Source organism: Terrapene carolina, unplaced genomic scaffold (genome assembly GCF_002925995.2).
Source record: "Terrapene carolina triunguis isolate 2854851 unplaced genomic scaffold, T_m_triunguis-2.0 Scaffold89, whole genome shotgun sequence".
Classification (NCBI taxonomy): domain Eukaryota; kingdom Metazoa; phylum Chordata; order Testudines; family Emydidae; genus Terrapene; species Terrapene triunguis.
In genome coordinates this window covers 18,609,099-18,632,958 of record NW_020664440.1, presented here as the reverse complement: position 1 = coordinate 18,632,958, position 23,860 = coordinate 18,609,099, and the positions used below count along the sequence as shown (strand labels likewise).

Here is a 23,860-nt window from a genome sequence, read left to right as displayed (position 1 = left end):
GTGCACTATAATGCTAAGGGCTGTGTAGCTAGCTGCCTACCCACTAGCTTTTATAAAGTTGGTGTCACCTTAATGGAATCGTACAAACTTCTCGCTTCCTCTCAGTCAGTCAATCACTCATTTCCTATCCCCAGAGCGGTCCTTTGCATCCCTTACCTGAAGGACTCTGTCATAAGGTTTGAGGCCACACTGATCAGCCGGCCCATTGGGACGGATCATATTTACATAGACACCTTTCTCCAACAGGCCATCAGAGACGCTGAATCCAAAGTCTTCACTCTCTGGGTCCTTGTGGAGCGTCATCTGCATGGAACGGCATTGAACAAGAAATTCTAATGCAGTATGAGCCACAGATACATGAGAGAAGCATGGGAGTACAACAGTGTGATTCTGCTCTGGGTCTCCCGGTGGGGTTTTACTTGGACTGGGTAGTAAACATTGGTGGTCTATTAGTATTGGGAGGAGTTTAATTTAAACTTGTGCACACACGGCCAGCTATTTATACAGGTCACATGTTCAGACGCTTTGGTAATGGGCACATAAATCACAAACAAATCTTCTGCCCTTGCTTGGGGGAGAAGAAAAAAGTTTAAGTAGAGTTATAAATCACAAGTTTTTGGATAACCTACAACTTCTATATTAAGTCACAAAGAGGTGGACCATGCTGGTCAAATAATGGAATTTTTAAACAATGGGGCAACTCGTATTTGCTTTGAGTTACTCTAGGCATCTTGTGTGTCCACCAGGCATGCTTAGGGTGCTGAAAATCTGAATGAAATTAATTGACAAAGATGACTGTTTCCAAGCAGGTTGTTGAATTATTTACAGCTCTTACAGATTTTTAATCTTGGTGGTTTATCCAATAGCTTGCTTCAGAGACACCACACTGATGAGTTTTACCACCATTAAGAACATGTGGTAAAATGATGAAACCACAGTCCCCTCAAATTTGGGTCAGTGTTCACAATTTGTGACGGTGGATTGGGGTGTGACTTAGCTGCAAACTGGTACTGTTTTCGGCTTTGTGCCATTTTGGTTTTGCCCTTCTACCGCCTCAACCTGCTCTGCTCTTTCCTGGATGCGCCAATGTTAGGAATTGCCAGACTGGTGTGATCAGCACCAATAGCCAATCACGGAGTGAGCAGCACCAACTTCATAACGGTGCTGGCTGCGACCAAAAGAGCCCAGCCAAGAGCTGCTGCCTCCCTCCAGCTTCCCAAGGACTAATGCATCTCCACCACCAGCCATTCAGACAGCTGACGCTGAGCCAGCTGCCTGGGATCCGATCAGAGAAGAGCTGCTGTACTGTGCTGAACCCACTTTAAGCCTCTCTCCTCCCTTCTTCCCTCCTCCCCAGCAGCAGAGGCAGCTGGTAGCTCATCCACCCCACCAGTGAAAGCAATATTGCTGCCTGACAGGAGACACATCAGGACAGTTCTTTTCAGTGCCCCCAGCCAGAGAAGCAGTGGCCCTCAGCCAGCGAGAGCCAGTTCAGCCAGGAGCAAAGCCCAGCACACTCCATTTTGAGTCATATTTTGGCAACACAGTTGGGAATTGTGGGCTTGTAGGCACAACATCTCCCCACAAATTAAATCCAGAAGGTGGAGGCAGTGTATTATTGCCATCACTACCATCATTAACTACCTGCGATGAATACCATCGTATTCTCCCTTCGCCCCCAAGGAACTTGGCATGCAGGAGCTATGCTGTAGCTTGGTGTTAGACTTAGGCCTAGTCTACACTTAAAACATAAACACAGAGGGGTGCAAGCCAAAGTTGGCATTAGAATTCTCCCAAAGTTTGGCGATGTGGGGTAGAGATCTAGGGTCAATATGTCTGAGGCTAGGTCTACACTACCGGCCTGAATCGGCGGGTAGAAATCGACCTCTCGGGGATCGAATTATCGCGTCTCGTCGGGACGCGACAATCGATCCCCGAATCGACACTCTTACTCCACCAGCGGAGGTGGGAGTAAGCGCCGTCGACGGGAAGCCCCGGAGGTCGATTTTGCCACCGTCCTTACAGCGGGGTAAGTCGGCTGCGATACGTCGAATTCAGCTACGCTATTCACGTAGCTGAATTTGCGTATCTTAAATCGACCCCCCCCCGTAGTGAAGACATAGCCTCAGTCCATCTCTAGGTGGGAGCAAAGACCTCTGCTGCTGTATTCTAGTGGGAGGCCACCTTCCCATTAATCTGACACCCTGAGAACATGTACCAAAGAGATAAATGAAGTATTAATTCAAATTGACATTTGAAATGTTTCATTTGACCCAAATGGAATATTTTTCATTGGGGGTGGGGTGGGGGAGGGAAACACTTCCTCCCCCTCCAGTTTCAGTTCAAAACTAACCAATTTTTTATTTCATTTTTCAGTTTCGTGGCTGATCCGGGAAAATATAAATAAAATATTGGCTCAGCTGTAGACATGTCGGGAACAAATGACAGAAAACTCACTTCCCAGTAGAATATTTCTCCTGCTGCCCCTTTTGGCAGGGAACATGCAGTATAAGGGCAAATTCCCTGACAGTCTCTCAGTGTAATCCCCACTGTAACCCTGACAATGCTATTTGTAACCGAGGGATCCTCGGAATAACACTAAAGTGAACTCTTTCTAAACACAGACCTTGTGCAACTCGAGAGGGGTCGGAGACATGATTTCCTGCACCTCCTCCTTAATCTTCTTCATCTCCAGATTCCTCTCATTCTTCTTGGTGGGAGCGATGTTGCTGTCGCTCTGCCCGTCGTCGCAGCAGTTGGAGTTTCCTTTCCTCAGTGGGCTCAATCCAGACTCACTAACAGAGTCCACGAGCAGTTTGCTCCCTTCCAGGCCCAGACTGTGCACGCTCCCTGTCATGATGGATGCCTGTGGATAAGGTGGTAAGTTAGTTCAACTGGGCTAAACAAAAGTTTGAGTGGCAAGAACTGATGGACCCTAGAAGAACAAAAGCAACTCAGAGAGAAGCAGGTGACACACAAGGTTCAGCACAAACCAGAGGAGATGTAATGTAACGTGATCGTTCCCCTTTATTCGACATTGGTGAGGCCTCATCTGGAGTACTGTGTCCAGTTTTGGGCCCCACAGTACAAGAAGGATGTGGAAAAATTGGAAAGAGTCCAGCGGAGGGCAACAAAAATTATTAGGGGTCTGGAGCACATGACTTATGAGGAGAGGCTGAGGGAACTGGGATTGTTTAGTCTCCAGAAGAGAAGAATGAGGGGGGATTTGATAGCTGCTTTCAACTACCTGAGGGGGGGTTCCAGAGAGGATGGAGCTCAGCTGTTCTCAGTGGTGGCAGATGACAGAACAAGGAGCAGTGGTCTCAAGTTGCAGTGGGGGAGGTCTAGGTTGGATATTAGGAAACACTCTTTCACTAGGAGGGTGGTGAAGCACTGGAATAGGTCACCTAGGGAGGTGGTGGAGTCTCCTTCCTTGGAGGTTTTTAAGGCCCGGCTTGACAAAGCCCTGGCTGGGATGATTTAGTTGGGAATTGGTCCTGCTTTGAGCAGGGGGTTGGACTAGATGACCTCCTGAGGTCCCTTCCAACCCTGATATTCTATGATTCTATGATAATTCTAACCCAAATGGTAGAAATGTAGTCACTTCTGGCTGGCTATAGGGGCCACTTACAAAAAAGGCAGGCATCTCGGCAAATGCTCATTGTTTCTTGTCAGAAATCTTTAGCCAGTTTTCCCCCCATGGAAAAACGGAGGGATCATTTTTTATAAAAAACACTTGTACACATTTTATGTACCTAGGTACTTGTTCAAGGAACTGATAAAAAAGAATGCTGAAATTAGTGCAGATCTAGCTGAAATTCCCTTAACACAACCATCAAGTCCCAGCAGTCTCTAGGAGGAGTTCAAGGTTATCTTTTCATACATTCAGAATGGTCAACAGTCAGTGAAACAAGCTTATAGTCCAACTATTGTACAGCAAAGTCCTTTATCTTTTCAATACGTCAAAATATGCAAGTTATACTGCCAGCTACAGGTTGTTTAGAGTGAGGTTGGGCTTTCAAGACAGAGAGAAGGTTCTTTCAAACAGTCTGGGCCTGGAGAAGTGATCTTTTTGCTTCTGAAACTGGTTTTCCTCTCAAGTGACAGGTTTTGCTTTTGTTTCTCAGAAACTATGTCATTCTATGGACATCTTGGGAAGGACATTATAGGGTCTGAAACACTGATTTGCTGACACCACTGTAGTTCACAGACTAACAGTTCGGTGAGGCAGCACCAGGGAAATGATACTGGCATACACATTATTGGGAAAGATGTGGACAAATTGGAGAAAGACCAGACGAGCGCAAAATTTTTTATCAAAGGTCTAGAAAACATTGCCTACAAGAGAAGACTGAAAACACTGGGTTTTTAGTCTGGAGAACAGAAAACTGATGGGGGAACCGGATAACAGTCTTCAAGTCCATAAAAGGTTATTATAAAGAGAAAGGTGATAAATTGTTCTTCTTAACCACTGAGGACAGGACAAGTAGTAATGGGCAGCAAGGAAGATTTAGATTATACATTAGGAAAAAATTCCTAACTGCAAAAGTAGTTAAGCACTGGAACTGATTATCTTGGGAGGTTGTGGAATCTCCACCATTGGAGGTTTTTAAGAACAGGTTAGACAAACACCTGTCAGGGACGGTCAGCTAATACGTAGTCCTGCCTCAATGCAGGGGACTGGACTAGATGACCTATCAAGATTGCTTTCAGACCTACATTTCTATGGATTATGGGGGCAAATTATGGCTTCTTCACTATGGAAACACACAGGAAATCCCTTCCTCTTCAGCATCCCTGTGCAGAAAGAGCTCAGAATGCTTCAAGCCAGCACTCTTTGAATGTAAGGGAGAGCCACTAACACTGCAAATAGGGCTAAATACCCTGAAGAGATGGGACTGTGGACCCGGCAAGCAGCAGGAGGCAGACATGGGGGGAGCGCTTGCTACATGTGTTCTAGAGATACAATAAAGACAGCAAGCAATATGCTTCCCCTATGCCTGTGCCTACCTACTCAGGTATAAAACCTTAAGCCAGCTGCACTCTGATTTTGTACCATCTCCCTATAATATAGCTCTGGGAATTTATGGCATTAAAAAGATCGGAGGATAGTTTCTCGGCATGCCACCATCCCTCTAGTTTGCCAGCCTGCTCTGTTCTTTATGAGCAGGAAGGGAACTGAAATATACCAGAATCTGGATCACAGAGAAGGATTCTGGTAGGTTTTGATACTATACCTGATTCCAGAGCTGCAGTATGTTGCATGTGCATTTGTCTGCAATGGCTAAGCAAGACAATACCTTGAGTTCCACAGAAAGTTTTCCATCAAAAATATTAGGATTTTATCAGGGGTGTTGGAACAATTTGTATAGCGGGGATACTGAGAGCCATTGAACCGAACTGTAAATCCTGTATATCATGGAAACCACTTCAAGCCAGGGGGTGGGGTGCGGCAGCTCCCCAGCACCCCTAGTTCCAACACCAATGGATTTTATATGTCAAGAGGAGGCAGCCTTCATTTAGGAAAATTGATCAAGCCTTTAAAAAGGTTAATAATATGAAATTAGGTAGCATTTAGGACCAGTCACCCTTCATAGCATCCCTTTAAAGAGCCCTCTATGTAGAAAAGTCTCTATTTGGCAATGTTTTTCGTTAAAGGGATTATACTGATCAAAACTAAGGAATGAATCAAGAAATCGGTGTATGCAACCTCGACTGGCTCCAGGTCACACAATCTATTTAAATTAGTAATGAACATCTTAATTCCAAGGTTCAAGCTCAGAAGGTCAGAAGTTCACTTAAATGTCAACAGGCACAAGAAAAAAAATGAAAGGTAGGGAGCAGATAGCAAAGCAAAGCTCAGCAGTGGCAAATCAATGACTAATCACTGGTGTGCATAGTGAAAGAGCCATCTGATTAAGCATCTAAACAAATCCTTCCCCCCCAATGGAGGATTTAATTCACCTGTGCTAGTGTCAGATAGCTAGAGAAGATCAGTCTGCTTTGGCTTGGAACAAAGGAGGAGAATAATCAAATAGATTCTTGTGGCTGTGTGAAATATATCTGCAATATCCTCATTTTCCTAAAGAGGGCGGTGAATGGAAACCTTATGTTTTTTAAATTCCCTATCACTTTCACTGCCTTGTGAACTGGAAAACTCAAATACCCAAACTTTACTGGAGAAAATGGGAATCGTTCCATGGACTTCAATGGGCTTTGATCGCAAGTCTAGAGAGTCACTTTACAATATGCTCTAAGTAGGGAGCAGTGCATTGCTGGACTGCCCCAAGAGCAGCCTGGGATGCAAAGTCACAAAGTTCCTCCTGGTCTCCCTGTTGCTCCAGACCTATACCCAGCACAGCACACATCACCTTGTGTGCCAATGGGGCTTTGCTGGCCAAGCGTCTTTTGGGGGGATGAGAGGGCGAGCAAAGTGGAGCCAAGGATCCATGCAGTCCTCACCTGCCTGCACAGATCAGGGGGAGTAGCAGCTGGGCAGAATCTGCTTCCATTCCCGCACTGAAAAATGTGATACAGGCAGCTCGCCTTACACCCCTCACTCCTTTGCATCACTGCAAAAGCCAAGCTACAATCTGGTCTTCTGTAACGACTGATTCCTAGATTAGAAGATGGATATTCAGCCAGTCCTGCTAGTGCAGGGTTGTTCCTTACAGAACTTTCTAGTGATTTTTAAAGTGGTTTCTGAAGAGGGCTTTCCTGCTTTACTTTCTCCACAAGGTTTTAAATTCCAACCTGCCCATCCCACAGCCAGAGACAATAACAGGACTTCCAAAGTGTTGTGGATAAAGACAAGAGAGTAGCTCGAAGAAAGAAAACACTATGTCTACAGGAAGCTGCCGCCTTCTTATAAATTTTCCGGGGGTGGGGTGGGGGTGAGGGGAGAGGAGTAGGGGGATTGGATGAAAATCTACCATTTATCTATCTTACTGAACCAGCAATGGGTGTAGACATCTGAATGCAAGGTACGTGCTGGGCTCTCAGACATCTAAAATAACAACTGTTTAGTACACACGTTTTTTGGACCCATTTTGGCCAATCTGCAGAGCTTGTCAATCAGAAATACTGCTTCAATAGAGTATTTGCCATTTGAGGGGGGGAGGCATGGAGGAGGAGATAGCTCAGTGGTTTGAGCATTGGCCTGCTAAACCCAGGGTTGAGAGTTCAATCCTTGAGGGGGCCATTTAGGGATCGGGGGCAAAAATCTGTCTGGGGATTGGTCCTGCTCTGAGCAGGGGGTTGGACTAGACCTCCTGAGATCCCTTCCAACCCTGAAATTCTATGATTTTATTACTATTGTTTGGTGAGCTATGAAGCTGGTCAAAACAAGAAAAGCTTTTTGTGAATACTTTGACAGTTGATGGGAAAAAACTGAACAGACTATTAACAGATGAGTCGAGTGATCTGAAAATACAAATATTCCAAGGGATCAAACTCGGATAGAATCCTTGCCCCTCCCCTGCATAGATATTGTCAACATTTAGCATACAAGGGGAATCACTTACTACAAGTGGTGAGAATGGACTGGTTAGAACAATTCCAAGTTGATTTACCTCGATCTCCCTCAAAAGTTCAGACTGGCCGCATGTTTCCAAGTCCTCCAAAGCCTCTCCAAAAACGCGCCAAAAACTATCCTCGTGAGCGGTCTCAAGGCCGTTCTGGCGGTTGGGATATCTGTTGTAACGTAGGAACCAAAAATGGTCAGCACTCTTCTGCAGCGGGAAGAAAGCCGCAAGGCTAGAGCAAGTGGCTCACCAGTAAAAGCAGAGACTTGAAGAGTCTTCATATACAAAAGCAAACAATATGAACTTTTCAGGCAAGAGAGTCCAAATACAAAACCTCCATGCACTTACTAACAGGGCAAAAGTCCTTCAAAGGAAGAATTAAGTTGGTGTAGTAATGTCAAGTTCAAAAGGGTAAATAAAAAGTGCCTGTAGGAAGACTGTAGGTTTGGGAAGACGTTTTGGTGAAACAGAGAAGTGAAAGAAAAAAAGGATGCATTATGGGTAAACCAGGAGCCTCAGAGACTGTTAGTACAAAGGCTGATGGGACAGAGTTCAGATCTGAGACACAGAACACCTGAGAAGAGAGAGAAAAACACAGAGGGTAACAGACATGGTGAGAAAATGATAAATACATTAGGTTTCTGTGAGAGTAAATAATGTAGAGAGATGTATATAAAATGATTTGCGCTAGCCTAGACAAGCAATAACACTGCAATTAGCAACACAGGGAACTTGAGTGCAACTCATATGATCCAGCATTTGCTTTAACTTAAGATGTATTTATCATATTGACAGTAACAAGGGGAACTGGACAATATAGTCAAATAGATCTTCTCTCTCATGTCTATGAAACAGTGGCTGCACTTACAACATCACTACCTGTTTAAATGTTTTCACCAGATATACCAGGGAATACTGGTACATGTGGAAGAAATCGCTCTCAAACTGGTAGAAATATTTGCAGTGCAATACTGGGCAGATACAGACACTGCAGTGATGGGGAAATCAGTATCTCCACTAGCGAGCCACTAGACATGATGCGGGAGTACATTATTTAGACCTCTAAAGCAAATGGTAATTGAATGCACTGAAGTGGCTTGAGAGATTCATGGCAAGGGAATTATTAGCATTGTTTTGTGGATTATGGAAGTGCCTAAAATATGCCAGGCACTGTGTAAAACAGCCCCTGAGACAAGAAACTCTCGATCTAATATCTTAAGGTCTCCAAGAAAGTCCTCTCTATATGCCATACTGAGAAACAGCAACGCATTATAAACCCAGCAGTCGGATAGTTCTACTGTATCTAATCTCAGCAATGCTATCTTCTACCAATATTATTAGTAACTGCATGTATAAGATTCTATCTCTGTGGTATCTGGTGACAATTTACATAGCTAAAATTGAGTCATTAACTTTTCAAATAAGAGAAGCTTCTCCATCAGTCAATGCTATTTAACAAAGATCAAATATTCTATTATTTGAACACTAGTCAAAAAGCAGTTGATTTTTTTCATCCAATTAACGGAAGACTCCCCATTTAAAAAGCCCCACTTCCAGATTTAGGCCCAGATCATGCAAGTTTTTAAACACATGCTTAACTTAATGCACTGTGTGTGGCCCCATTGGCTTCAATGGGACTATTCACACTGCGTAAGTTTAAGCACACAAGTCAGTCAGTCTTTGCAGGATCAGGGCCTTAGTTTATTGCACTAGAGAGGTCCAAAGTTACCCAGTGACTGATTTTATAAAAATAAACAAAAACCCCTTTAGACTTAGACTGAAACCTGCTATTATAATGCCAAAGACTCGAACTTCGCTTCCCTTCCCTTCCTCATTCTCTTTCTTTGCTGTAAAGTTTCCAGGGAGATAGACACTTCCTACAGTTGGAGTCTCTTGCGTCTTGAATCAGCAAGTCAAATCTATCATTATAAAAATGCATTCAGAACTCTAGATTGGGGATCTTACATCACTGGCACCAATGCCTTTTCCGGGTTGGAAACAGCTGTGGTTAGATAGGTTAATTGTTTTCTCCCTAAGACGACGACATGGTCGAATTGGCCCTCTGACTTGTGCGTGTTAGTTTTCCAGAGCGGAGTCAGAATGGGTTTGGCTTCAAGAGCCATTACAAAGGCTCAACAAATATGGTAGCTACAGCTGTCAAGCAGCCACCCTATAGGAACCATTAAAGCTTAACAGCCTTTGTGAGGCAAGCTGTTCTAGAAGGACCGAAATCCATACAAAATATCAGCTGCTGATGGCTTTCCTTCCAGCTTTACTATTTCTAAATACGTGGAAATGTCCATGAGATGGTCTAATTTTTTGTTTTGTTTTGACAAACAAAAATAATAATAATAAAAAAAAACACGCAACACACACAACTATGGGGCGTCTGGAGAATGTCAAGGGCAGGATTAGTCAATGAAGTAGGAACTCCTTTCATTGCGCGTAACTCAGTGAGGGGTCAGCCCCTCTTCCCCCCTCAGGGAAGCCCTGTGTAGAGCCGCCTAGCAATAATAGGGGTCGGAGCAGGGGAAAAAGCAGGCGTGAATCTCAACAGCAGAAGTTTCATGGGAAAGTGAAGAGCAGCTTTGTTCCCTTGCACACCCACAGTGTTGATTTACAGGCATTTCTGTAGCACCTGCTGTAGCCTGAGCCAAGGGCTTGATTCTGCTACTCTTGGTCACCTTGACTTCTTCAGCTGGACTAACTGGTGGAAGAAGGTACAACTCAAGGTGAGCCAGAGTGGGAGCAACAGGTCATAGCTTTAGGAGGTAGTGCTACCAAGTTATTCTTTCATTGTAAAGTACAGTGAAACCAGCAGTAAGGTCTGCCTCCTAACAGGTAATCCACTGTTTTACGCAACCTTGAACATAAGTCCAGGGGGTTTGCGATACAATTTTGTTATAACAACTGAAGACCCGCCTGCTTTAGGAAGAGATATTCTGCTGGTCCTTGAAGACCGTTTCACTGTATAAATGTCCCTGGGAAACTGCAGTGTTAATACAAAGTGTACTGCCAAAGCAGTCTGAAGTGAAGAATTCATGGTGCATGATCTTTATCAAAGCCTGTTGGTTAAGTTACCAATATACTACAGGTCTAATTTTTTTTTAAAAAAGGATTACCTAACTGAAATTTGAGATTTGGTAGCAAACTGCAGTACTGCATGCACCTGATATCCCCCACTTGCATCCTAAACACACACGTACCCCCAACAGTGCATAGACTTACAAATCACCTCAGGTTTAAATCTCAAAGACAAGATGGTTGAATACTGGAGACTGTCACCATGGTACCCATGGCAAGACAGGTCATCAACACCCTGCACTGTATGTGTTAAATATTGTAGATAATAACTGAATTCTCAGCAGTGACAACACAACTTAAGAGTTTATATGAACTGGGCAACTATTAGATTGTAGTTGGGAAGAGATTAATAGGAACTATCCTGTCCATTCTCCATCCCTGACTCAACTGCTCCACCACACACATGCATGCACAAACACACCCTACATGTTGCAAATACAATATGATGGACAACACAGTCAGTATGGACATGCACATACCCACACGTCTACCCACCTCCTCCCTGCTTCTTCCAGCCCCTACATACCTGGTGGGTTTGTCCCAGTCATCTTCACTGAAGCTTCCATCCATATAGGGATAGTTCTTCCTGGGATCCCCAGGAGGGGTGCTGTTCTTCTGCCTGCTAGGTCTCCATTCATGTGGATGTAGGGCAATGCCAACAGCCTGAGGTATGTATGTACCTAAGGAAGGCGGGAAGAGAGGAAGGGGGGGGGGAAAATCACACAGCGTTAGACAGTCATAATGAAACATTAGATCCCAGGGAAGGATGGTCATGTGCTGAAGGCACTGGATTTATTCTTTAAAAGATCTGAGTTCCATTCCAGCTCTGCCACTGACTTCCTGCATGATCTTGAGGAAGTCACTTAATCTCTCAGTGCTTGGTTTCTCCCATTTGTAAAATGGGAATTTATAATACTTATTTCCTCCCACCCATAGCTATCTACACCGTAGGTTCTTTGGGGTAGTGACTATCTCTTACTAGAGGCCCCAGTCAAGATGACACCTATGTGCTACTGTAATACAAATAAACAGTGAGATCAAAATAAAACCTGACCAAATATTTCTTGCCCCTCTGTTGTTTCCATCTTCCCCACCTCAGCACGCAGGAATAACTGTGCCCATTAGTAACGGGAAAGCTGAAGGAAGATACCTATACCGTGATACTACTACTAAGAGCAAAGTTACCCTTAAGTGCTGAAGTAGGTCCAAAACCCTGGTCCCTCACACAACTGCATTGCCATTGGGTCAGAACTTTTACTGTGAACCTACTTGCTGGGGTAATGCAGACGGCAGTATGAACTGGACTATTGCCAGTTGACACTTTGTACTTGGCTGAGATCATTCTTAATGGCAGTGAATTTGATGCAGGAATTATTTCTTGTAAATTTCCAAAGCTGCTTAAAAGAATTTGGACACTCAATTCCCATTACTTTTAAGGGATTTGGATGCCAGGTCCCATTGGAGAGCTCTGAAAATCCCATTGTAGGTTAACTATTCCAGAGTCCTAATGAACACTCTCCCAGTTCACTTTAGTGTCCCAGACCCACTCTCAAGCTTCCAACTCCCCAGCTGTTGCCTCCCTTCCATGGGGAGACAGGCCCGCTCCCTTCTAAGCAGGGAATTTTCAGGCTGCATGGTTCTCTGCCTTCAATGTATTTCCTAGAACAAAGATGTTACCCAAGGATACCTGCTTGCTTTCTCGTCAGAGACGGTTAACAGGTGTAATAGCTATAGTTATAAAAGTAGCACACAGCACTTCCTATGCAAGCCTACTTTATTCTGAAGGTAAAAAACATTACATAAAAACATAATAAAAACAACAGAAGAACCTTCACACATGCTAATAAGTTTGCCAGAGTTAACCCCAACCATAACATGGAGTTTTGGGAGGATCAGTCCTTCAACCCCCCACCCAAAGGTGATTTTTGTGCTTACCAGTTCATCACAGCTTCAGCTCAGAACAAGCACCCAGTCCTTCCAACCCCACCTCTCCAAGGGGGGGCTTCAAAGGGTTGATAAAGGAGGAAGTTCATTAGCATCTCCCCCCCGGCCGAGAAGGTACATGCAATACCACGATAACCCAGACACAATTGCATTTTTAATATAATGTACCCAAAAGGTATTAACCCTAATTCAATAAAGTTTAACTTAATTCCATAAGGTTTGTTCAGGATAACACAGGATATTGTCAGTCTGCCACAGACACAAGGGAGAGAAAGCCATAAGAAGCAGAACACCACAAGTTTGGAAATAACATCCAAATGTTGTATTTCAGATCTTAAAATCCCTCATGGTGAATGGAACTCTCTCCTTTCAAGGAATTTATCCATGTTGATGGAATCCATTGGTTGGTACCATCAGAGTCACCTGCCTAGGTGCCATTTTGCTGCAGAAAATGTGAAATTCTTGTTGGAAGAGAGTAAGGCCTGGTCTACATTTAAAAATTAGATTGACCTAGCTATGTCACTCAGGGCTGTGAAAAATGTCGCTGGGCTGTGGTTAGGTTGACCTAACCCTGGTGTAGATGCAGCTGGGTCGATGGTGTGACCCCACAACCTCCTATTACCAACTGGCAACGGGGTGCAGAGGGGTTACAGGAATCTTGTGATTCTGACCTGTACATTCTGTTCACCACAGAATGCCATGTGAGGTCTGAAATGAACCCCAATGTCACATCGGTCATCAATATCATTGTATAGACACTGAAAATACGTTCTTAAAGTCTGTCTGGGGGGATTGGTCAGCAGCAAAGGCGAAAAACAGGTTCTCTGCCAGACAAGAAGATGTTTATATGTAAATTGAGCATTGCCGCATTCACAATAGGTCTCCTATCACCAGTCTGAACTGAAGGCAAATGAAGGATTGTGGGGACTTCAGAAAGAAACTAATAAGGAGAGAAAATCAGCAGGGGTAGGGGAGAGAACCCCATCTGTTGGGCTACATATCAAAGCTTTGCTCCACTGTATTTGGGAGGCAAACAAGACGCCCTGGTACCCTTCACTGAGGGGGAAAAGGACAGCGGTTTTGCTTCATGGGGTCTCAGCCAGGCTTGGCTGAAAACTCTGGAGAGAGCTTTGGGTGAGATAAGCTTCTTTAGACAACTTGTCAGTTAAAGTTTAGTCTTAAAAAAAAAAAAGTGTGTTATGATTTTGTTTGATATAGAACCATTTGTTTACTCACAATATTCTTTACTCACTATACCCGAATCTCTGGTCTTTGACAATAAAACCTATTCTTGTTTTCACTTTAAATAGATCTAAGTGCTGTGGTGTTAAGCCAAGTGATGCTCTGGAGTTGAGTCTTGCAGGCTGGTGCGTACTGGTGGGAACAGTGAGCCTGACCATTCTGAGAGTGTCCATGGACAGATGAGGGGCTGGACTGTGCAGGAAACGCTTGGAATATTCGGGAGTTGGAGTGCACCTATTGCTACCGGCACAGAGAGCGTGAGGCCTGCAGCGGCCTGGCAGCCAGTGCTTGTGCTGCCCGAGGCTGTTGGTTTCAGGAAGCTGGTCCACAGCAGGCACAGACAAGACAGCTTCACGCTCAGGGCAGGTGATGGTGAGGTGCCTCCTAACCCCTGCGGAGCACCACAGATGGAAGAACTCTTCTGCAGACCTAGCTACTGCCTCTCCGAGAGGTAGATTAACTACGTCAATGGAAAAACCCCTTCTGTCCATGTAGGAAGCATCTACTTTACGGCACTACAGTGGCACAGCTGCACTGCCAGAGCTATGCCGCTACAGAAGCTGTAGTTTGGACATACCTTTAGACCCGGATCCTGCAATGAGTGCCCCAGTACAGACCCCTGTGCCTGGGAAGAGATCACTGCAGGCTCAGGGACTGCAATTTATCTGGAGGAGACATGAAGAAGTGTATCTAACTAAAATATACACGTGTGCCCAAAGAGAAGCTGGTTCATAGCTAGTACAAAGTAGTATGCTACAAAGCAGTATACCTCCTATGTGCACACTAAAGCCGCACTGATCCCATATATGATTAACTCCTCCTTCCCCTTCACATAGTAAAGATGAAAAAATACAAGCTTCCCCTATCCCTTACGCTAAGAATAATTCTTCACATACCACGCAATTTGAGATACAAAGATTTGATGGCCCCTGAGCAGCAAGAAACTGTAGGTCTCAAGGGGGCTGAAGCAGCATAGACAGCGACTTTTCCAAACAGAGCATCCATTGGTAATTTAGGTGCTGTCGGCAAAGGAAATAACCTCACTTGCATCCCCTCCCCACCTTCCTCACTCCCCGGCCTATTCAGTGCGTTTTTCAGAGAAATTCTAGCAGCCTTTCCAAGAAAAGTTGCACACTGCCATACACGCTTTGCCAAATCAACAGGAAGAGGTAGTGGAGCAACACATAATTAAAGGAGACTTGACCTCCTGGACAGCCAAGAGCAATGGAAATGCCGAGGGACAATGTCAGTAATTCCTATGAAAATGCCAACGTCCATTATTTTTCTTAGCTGAGTGTTCTTTGTGCTGAAAGGTTAGAGCGTTCCGGAGAGAGTGCCCCAGAAAATACTTGCCAGCAGCTCACAGAAGCCGAGAGCATCAGCCATTTCCTGGGTCAGGAGAACATCATGGTCCCTTTGCCCAAACCCCTATGTTGCTACGAGTCAAATTCCCCCCAAGTGCATTAGGGCCAGAATACAGCAATATATCTGGCTGTCAACCTGGGTGTTCCTTAGCTCTCTCCCTCCATTCAGTCCCATAAGTACAAGTGTTTCTCTGGCTTTTCTCCTGGGAAATCCAACATAAAATCCTACTGCATTGGAGCCCCCTGGTGGTACATTCATGACACAGTCTAGTGCAACAGCCTCACTCAAATCCTTCATATGGTAGAGCTATTTTGTTCAGTTAACAGCTGGGAATGGTAGGTACAAATGGAACGTGAGGTAAATTTATTTAATCTAATCCTGTGCTATTATTTTGCTGAATGGGCTTCACAACCAGCCCTGTTAACCCTACCCACACCATGGCATCAGCAACACTTCTGGCCCTGCAGTGGGTGAGGACAAGTTCTTCACTATTACTACTCCATGCTTCCGCCCGCCAGGCATTTGAGTCTACTTCTGAGCATCCCTCTGTCCATTCCACACTCACTTCAGCCAGTGTCAGTATAATGCAATGAGGAGTAATGCAATAAACAGAAAATACAAGAAAGTCCCTTTTAGCCAGGCTGCTTTTTGCCTATGGCTCCATTGCCTCCAGATAATGAGTCTCTCCTTTCGTGTTTGTGAGAGCCAATCATATTGCTTTACTTTGCAGTAACTTTTGTTGTTATGCAATGGTTTCATTAAGCCCTTTCCCCCAGCGATTAGGGAAGAGATTCTAATATATTGGTTTCATTATCCCTAACACAGATATAGAGGGACATATTTGCAGAGGTTAGAAAGATCCGAAGCGATAGTCATACTTCATTGAACGAGGTATTCAGTGCGTGGTGAACCCAAGTGCTACTAATTACACAAAGAGCTTATGGATTTCAAGCAACCTTCCTTGCTACTGGCTAAGACAGATAATATTTCAAATGGATGAAAATAAACCCAAGCATCAGGTACGAAAGCTATTTAAAGTGGCATAATCCAGAAGCTAAAGTAAGTGGTTGGGTGTCAACAGACTTGGGTTCTATCCCCAGTTCTGTCATTGACCCACTGTGTGATCCTGAGCAAGTCACAACCTCTAGTGGCCCCAGTTTTCCCCCCCATCTATAAAACGGGGATAATATTTATTTATCTTTGTAGAGGGCTTTGAGATTCTCAGGCTAAAGGCACCGTAAGTGCAAAACAACAACAGTAGAACTAGTAATGGTAGCAAGGGCTTGCTCGGATAAGCACCCAAATGTTGGTGGCTCTTGAACCTTTGCACATAATTGTTCCAGAAATCTTGCTTCACATTAGGCTGAAAATACCACAAGGACAGCCCTGCCCGTGGTATTTCAGCAATTCAATGCCCGACTGCAACCAAGAAATCATGCAAGAGGGTCAGGCTCAGTCTGAGTTTGGGGCAGCTCTGATTATATCCAGCTTGGCTCCCACATCTACGGTAGAGACCCAGACTCACCTTGGCTTCCGTAGCCTGCGTCAATGCCCGAACCATCCCAGGATTCCATAGCGCTGTCCACGCTGGGGATGGTGGTGGAGTAAATCTCGGAGAGTTTGCTAGTTTTCTGAGAGTCGGTCAGTTCATCTTCTGGGTCACTCACTTCATTCATACTCCCTGACTTCTTGGGATAAGACCCTGGAACCAAAACAGATCACTTGTTCTTATGCATTTTATTGAGTATAGATGGGACACATGTTACTTGTCAAAGACCATCAGAGACTGAAGACCTGTTCAGATAAACATCATATTTACGAAGGTGATGGGCGAGCATCAGAGAAGGGTGTATGCTCAGATATTTGAGCAAGCCAGAGCAGAAATACCCACTTCCTGCTTCTTGGAAAAACAGGCCTCCTATGAAAGGAATCATCACTCTTAACTGCAACCTTTATATTTTGCTAAAACACACTAAACTTTGCCACCAGGTGGTCAACTGGTATTAAGAGTAGATTCTTGGCCTTGCAAATCTTCTGAGGAAACACTTTGGAACATCTGTATCTGAGAAGGGAGATGATACTATTGGACAGTTAGGATGACTCCATACATAATATGGCTGCTCTCACAGAGCCCTAAAAACTGGCCATCTTTTTATGTTGTGCATGTTCTTATATACATGTTGTACATAAGAAACTAACCACTGGGATTTTTTTTGGATTACAGAATGCAGAGACTTAGGGTGACCAGACAGCAAGTGTGAAAAATCAGGACAGGGGGTGGGGGTAATAGGAGCCTATATAAGAAAAAGACCAAAAAATCAGGACTGTCCCTATAAAATCAGGACATCTGGTCACCCTACAGAGACTTCAGAGCTACGCTAAATCCCCAAATCCACCCCTTCCTCCTTCTGGAGCAGGGGAGGGCAAACTATGGCCTGTAGGCCAGATCTGGCCCGTCAGGGCTTTCAATCCGGCCCGCGGGATTGCCAGCTCCCTTAGAATGTTATTGTGAAGAATTATACTTAGAATGTGACTGTGAAGCCACTTTTCTGACCACAACTCGGCATTTCTTCAACCATTTTAGTGACCTACAGAGAAAGCACCCACAGAGCATCATGGGGGAAAGGTTTGTTTTGGAGAAGGCCCTAGAAGTTTGGCCTAGCAGATTGATGCTGGACTCGGATTTGGGACACCTGGGTTTAATTCCCTGATCTGCCTCTGTTTTGCTGGGTGACCTTGGACAAGTCACAGCTCTCCTGATGCCTCAGCTTTCCCATCTGTAAAATGGGAATGATGATACCGAACTCCTTTGTAAAAGCACTTTGAAATCTACGGAAAAGAGCTAAGTAAGAGCAAGGTACTATTATTATTATTTTGTCAAACCTCTTGGATTTGCAAATCTAGGCTGGAATAGGCTTCCTTGGAAGAGTTTCTGATGTTTCCTGCTATTAAGTAGAACAGGAAGAAACTGTCTCTCCCATGGCACTTCTATATCTGGCCCCAGCCAGACCTACAAAGTGAAAAGGCATGATAAAAAGGCAATACATAATATGGGAAAGGGAAGGAGGGATTAGAGACAGGTCACAATATTTTTGCATATTGATGGGAGGAGTTTTGTGTGGTTTGCATTTGGCAGGGGCCCTGGAGGAGAAAAAAAAAATATATTTTTTTAAAAACTTACCCAGATTGATTATCTTGTCCCTGCTAAAAAAATATTAATTTTAAAAATGACCTGTCTGTCCTAGATATGCCTCCTCCTCCTTTGATGCTACATCAGAATGGAATGACTTCAAAGCTACATAGAGGTAAGTAGGTGGGGGGGATTCTAATGTCAAAAGAAGGTAACTTTGAAGATCTTAGGACCACAAGCTAGGAGAGGCTTTTAAAGGATAACAGCCAGTGTGACACCGAGTCAGTTTCAAAAGGAAGAGTTCAAGGTTGTTTTTCCAGGAACTACACCTGCTCATTTTTGTAGCTTTACAAAAATCACATTTTTAATTTTAAGAAGATTTCTCTCCGCCCTCCCTTTTGCGGTGCGAGACACCCACACAGATGGGGAAACTGTGAAACCACTGACACAAAGTGCTATCTTGAAAAGTACATTTTAACTAAATTATACATTTTCCATCTAATCTCTTTTCACCTCTAGTCAATTTAGGTGTTACTTGGAATAGCAGCAAGTTCACATTTGCAGACCGAGGTGCAATTTTTATTGCTGATTGTGTCCCTTTATATATATTATATTTTAAAATAAATATTTTACTTTTAGTAATTATTTTCCCCAAAATTTCTCCCCAGGCCTTTCTTTTCAGATCTGAATATATGGGCTCTTCAGGACATTTTGCCCCTAGACAGCCAGGTAGTAGAAAACCAGGGTGTGGAATTAAACTCCAGATTCTCCTATAGCATTGCAGAACACTACCTGTTACACCATGAGGCCAACCACATTTCTACTGTAGCTGTATACTTTGGACAAAAAGGTTGCAAAGGCTTCTGCCCTTAGGGTATGTCTACACCCAGCCGCTAGTTCGGCGGCTGGGAATCGAAGTTCTGGGTTCGACTTATCACGTCTTGTCTGGACGCGATAAGTCGAACCAGGAAGTGATCGCCGTCGACTGTGGTACTCCAGCTAGACGAGAGGAGTACTGTGGCGTCGACGGGGGAGCCTGCCTGCCGCGTGTGGACCGAGGTAAGTTCGAACTAAGGTACGTCGACTTCAGCTACGTTATTCACGTAGCTGAAGTTGCGTACCTTAGTTCGAATTGGGGGGGTAAGTGTAGACCAAGCCTTACTTTCGGTTTGTTTCTTGATCTTCAGCGTTACAGTCTCGCCAGCCATTTGGAGTAGGTGGATGGCTTCACTGAGTGGTTTCCCCTTGAGACTCACATTATTAATAGCTAATATCCGGTCACCCACGTGGATTGCTCCAGTCCTAAAGAGGAAAGACACAAAGTTAGAAACTTTAAGGAAGGCTGCTGTCTTCCCTAATATAAGGACCGTTAACAGATTGCTTTAAAATAATGGCGAACTAGCCTTCAGTACTTTATAAGAGCAGGGACAGCGTCGTCTTGTATGTGTGGAGAGTGTCTATCATATTATGGCTGGCAGCAGAATACTAAATCAAACATCACTAGGAATCTCTATATATAACGTCCCAGTCACCAGAATAGCTGTGAATCTGTAAGATTGCAAATGAAGTTCAGCTTTTTAAACTGGCAGCTCCTATAACTAAGTCAAATCCATATGAAAAGGACACAAGCATTCCCAGCATGTGATTTCTGTGAATACACATGCATGCAACTTTTAACATTTGTTTCCACATTCATGGAAAGAACACAGAAGGGGGCAAAACCAAAGACAAAGCAAATAACTTTCAAAATTCAAACCAACATATGTGCAAATTGTTTTGCTTGGCTAGCTGAGTTACCGACCTTGATTCAGCAAAGCAGGTGACTTGATTTTAAGTCCATCCCTAAGCAAAAAGGACTTGTGCACGTGTACTTAGATGAGTGAGGACCACACTGCCGAGCGTCTACTGGAAGACATTTGGTTACAGCTCTAAAAGTTTTTCCATGGTTAACTTCTGCGATCCAAGTTTTCAGACTTGAGAAATGGCTACAGTTCGCTTCAGCTTGTGGATTACACAATGTGGAAGCAATAATGAATCATGCCAAGTCTCACTTTTTATTGCTCAATTATTGCATTACTAATCTACAACAGTGACACACATTCACTTCGCATCTGCCACCGATTGTTGTGCTGGCTGGCAGCTCTGTTAACTGTGGGAAATACAACAATATACTCACCCCAACGACTGGCAACTGGGAGGGAAGATCTAGGTGCTTGTTGGCTCTTACTTATGATACCAATGTTAATGCTACCAAATGATAAAAATCAAAAGGAGAAGCTTCTTTCCTCAGCAGTTCCACAATTTTTGGCTATATCATGGGAAGCTCATGTGACTGAATCAGAAAGAGTGCAAGTCTGGAACATCACACCTTTCTATCAGAGCTGGAGTTGTCAGCAGGGCCGGCTCTGGGATTTTTGCCGCCCCAAGCAGAAACAATTTTGGCCGCCCCCTCTCCCCCCCGTTTTTTTCTTACCCCACCCCCGGCCCCGCCTCAGCTCCGCCCCTTCCCCAAATCCCCAGCCCTGCCTCCTCCCTCCCAGGTTTGAGAGCCTGGGAGGGAGGAAGGGGGAGAAGCAGCGCACGAATCAGCTGTTTCGCGTGCCGCAGCCGCTCGGGATCTCCCCCTCCCTCCCAGGTTTGAGAGGCTGGGAGGGAGGGCGAGCAGTGGCGCGCGAGCGGCAGCAGCGGAGGTGAGCTAGGGCGGCCGGAGCACATTTTTAGGGGCGGCATTCTGGCGCCGGCCATGCCGCCCCTAAAAATGTGCCGCCCCAAGCACCAGCTTGTTTTGCTGGTGCCTAGAGCCGGCCCTGGTTGTCAGCTAGGTAACTTCCATTCATTTAGTAAATTACATTTGACTGCAGTTCCTCTAAATACAAGCATTTTGCACTTTGCCAGCTACTGACAAGAGCAGATACTTATCTCCTCCTTTAAAATCACATGCTGTTACAGTGAGGACAAATGAAAGTTGAAAACCACCACCTGTCAGTTTTAAAAATCTATTTTACAATTGCAAAGGTGCAAAAGTAAGCCACATTTTAGGTAAGAATTTTCAGCTGAAGTACACCTTCTCTAACTCGCCACTAGATGTCACTATAGTTCCACTGAAGTTCCACTGAAAAAACGCTTGAGGAAAAATTGAAGTCATTTAAGTAAATTACCGATTCAAACTGGATCTGGAGTATCTGCCTTAAAGTTTCATCTATACAGCCAAATTAAAAAAAAATTTTTTTTTAAATGGTGGCATATTAAAGCAGACACTTAACTTGCCACAGTAGTTCTAACACTTAGAAACAACCTCTCCTAGCAATGAAATCAATCACTGAACCATGAATGGGACCAAATTCCCCCCTCCCACCCACACCATAAACCAGCCTAGCTAGAAGCAATCTGAGTAACGCAACTCATGTATAAATTGGTTAAATGACTCAGCAGAAGGAAGAGAAAAAAAAAGCCACAGTTAGCAAGGTCTTTTCCTCAAGTATTAGGAAAAGTAAATCAAAACACTCAGACTACCTTGGGTGTGGAGACAGGCCTAACCAAAGGCTTTCCTCCTAAACAGCCACTGATCTAGCCTGTCCCATAAGCACTTGTGCAAGGGAGAGGGAAGCTGAGCCAAAGCTAACCCCTTGTTAACCAGAGAGCATAGACTCAGACTTTAAGGTCAGAAGGGACCATTATGATCATCTAGTCTGACCTCCTGCACAACGCAGGCCACCGAATCTCACCCACCCACTCCTGTAACAAACCCCTACCCTATGTCTGAGTTATTGAAATCCTCAAATCGTGGTTTAAAGACCTCAAGGTGCAGAGAATCCTCCAGCAAGTGACCCATGCCCCACACTGCAGAGGAAGGCGAAAAACCTCCAGGGCCTCTGCCAATCTGCCCTGGAGGAAAATTCCTTCCCGACCCCAAATATGGTGATCAGTTAAACCCTGAGCATGTGGGCAAGACTCACCAGCCAGCACCCAGGATGTAGGTCCCGATACCCTGTCTCACCCCCCCCCCCATTTATTGTCAATCATGGTACCCTTTCCTTTAATGCTGCTCCAGTGCAAAACGGTCTAAAGAGTTTCTGCTGACGACACGATAGACGCATCTGCTGCCAGAACCAAGACACAGAGGACTGGTTTGCAGTGATAGGGTTGTGGCTCTAGCAGTGGTCTGATGCGGATCTGAGGCAAGGCAGCTTTGCACTCCACCAGAGGGTATTCGAAGAGCCTGTCCAAACCTGAAAATTCTGGCAGTGAGACACAAAACACTTCCTGGTGACCGATTTAAACCCTGGCCAGGATCTCACCCAAGCAGTGCTGACCTGACATGAGCGCTCACCATTGTGTGTGTTTTGGGGTGGGGAGAAAGCATTGTGTTCCCACGGACTGTGGCTGCCCTGGGGTAGTGCAGCTGTGCTAACGGGCATAAGGATTAATGGTGGGAGACAGCTGTTGCTTCACAATGACCCCGTTATCCTGAATCCTCCTCTGTAAGGTTTATACCAGATCAGACGTTTGCAACATAAAAATACTCAAGGTTGAGATAAAACTAGTCACTTGAATCTGGAGCCTTCTAAGCCCAGCCAGACAGTCGGTCACCCAGCAGGACATACACAAGGCAGATCCTAGAGGACACTCTGCCTTCCCCATTATCCAGAAATCAGTAGCAGCTGCAGTCCAACTATGAGGCGAATCGGCCAGAACGTCTCCATTGTAATCACAGGAAACACATCCACTGCATGTTGTGATGTCTACTGAGCAGCATGCTGTGCTCCTGCAAAAGCTATATACATAGGCTTGGGCTTGGGCTCAGCTCTGAATCCTCTATAAACCTATGGTATGTCTTCTGGGGGCCCGACTCATTTCCAAGAGGCATCGTGCTAAGGAGGAAGGGAAGGAGGATTGCTGGATGCTGGGAGAGGGGGCAGACTAGGCTGCTTGGGATTAGCTATTCCCATCCTCCTTCTCCCTGCTGCCCCCACCTCCCCAGATGTGACCTGGCAATGTCTCCCTCCGCTCCCAACTTCCTAGCCCCTCTATTGTTTTGGGAAGAGCATCTTAGAACAACAATATTCACCCTACAATGGATTTCAGGAAGGCGGATTTTGGTAAGCTCAGAGAGCCGATAGGTAAGGTCCCACGGGAATCAAGACTGAGGGGAAAAACAACTGAGGAGAGTTGGCAGTTTTTCAAAGGGACACTATTAAGGGCCCAAAAGCAAGCTATTCCGCTGGTTAGGAAAGATAGAAAATGTGGCAAAAGACCACCTTGGCTTAACCACGAGATCTTGCATGATCTAAAAAAATAAAAAGGAGTCTCATAAAAAAATGGAAACTAGGACAGATTACAAAGGATGAATATAGGCAAACAACACAGGAATGCAGGGGCAAGATTAGAAAGGCAAAGGCACAAAATGAGCTCAAACTAGCTACAGGAATAAAGGGAAACAAGAAGACTTTTTATCAATACATTAGAAGCAAGAGGAAGACCAAAGACAGGGTAGGCCCACTGCTCAGTGAAGAGGGAGAAACAGTAACAGGAAACTTGGAAATGGCAGAGATGCTTAATGACTTCTTTGTTT

The 23,860-nt window shown here is 44.7% G+C and overlaps 1 protein-coding gene across 1 annotated transcript in view; it reads right to left on the bottom strand.

The window, feature by feature from the left end:
• GRIP2 (glutamate receptor interacting protein 2) overlaps positions 1-23,860 on the bottom strand; it is a 113,878-nt gene that overhangs the window by 5,269 nt on the left and 84,749 nt on the right. The window contains exons 18-23 of the mRNA XM_026650262.1: positions 19,451-19,590; positions 16,684-16,860; positions 11,134-11,287; positions 7,572-7,692; positions 2,627-2,866; positions 157-303 (exon numbers count right to left, since the gene is read on the bottom strand). Coding sequence (XP_026506047.1) covers positions 157-303; positions 2,627-2,866; positions 7,572-7,692; positions 11,134-11,287; positions 16,684-16,860; positions 19,451-19,590 — 979 coding nt within the window. The remainder of the gene's footprint in view (positions 1-156; positions 304-2,626; positions 2,867-7,571; positions 7,693-11,133; positions 11,288-16,683; positions 16,861-19,450; positions 19,591-23,860) is intronic.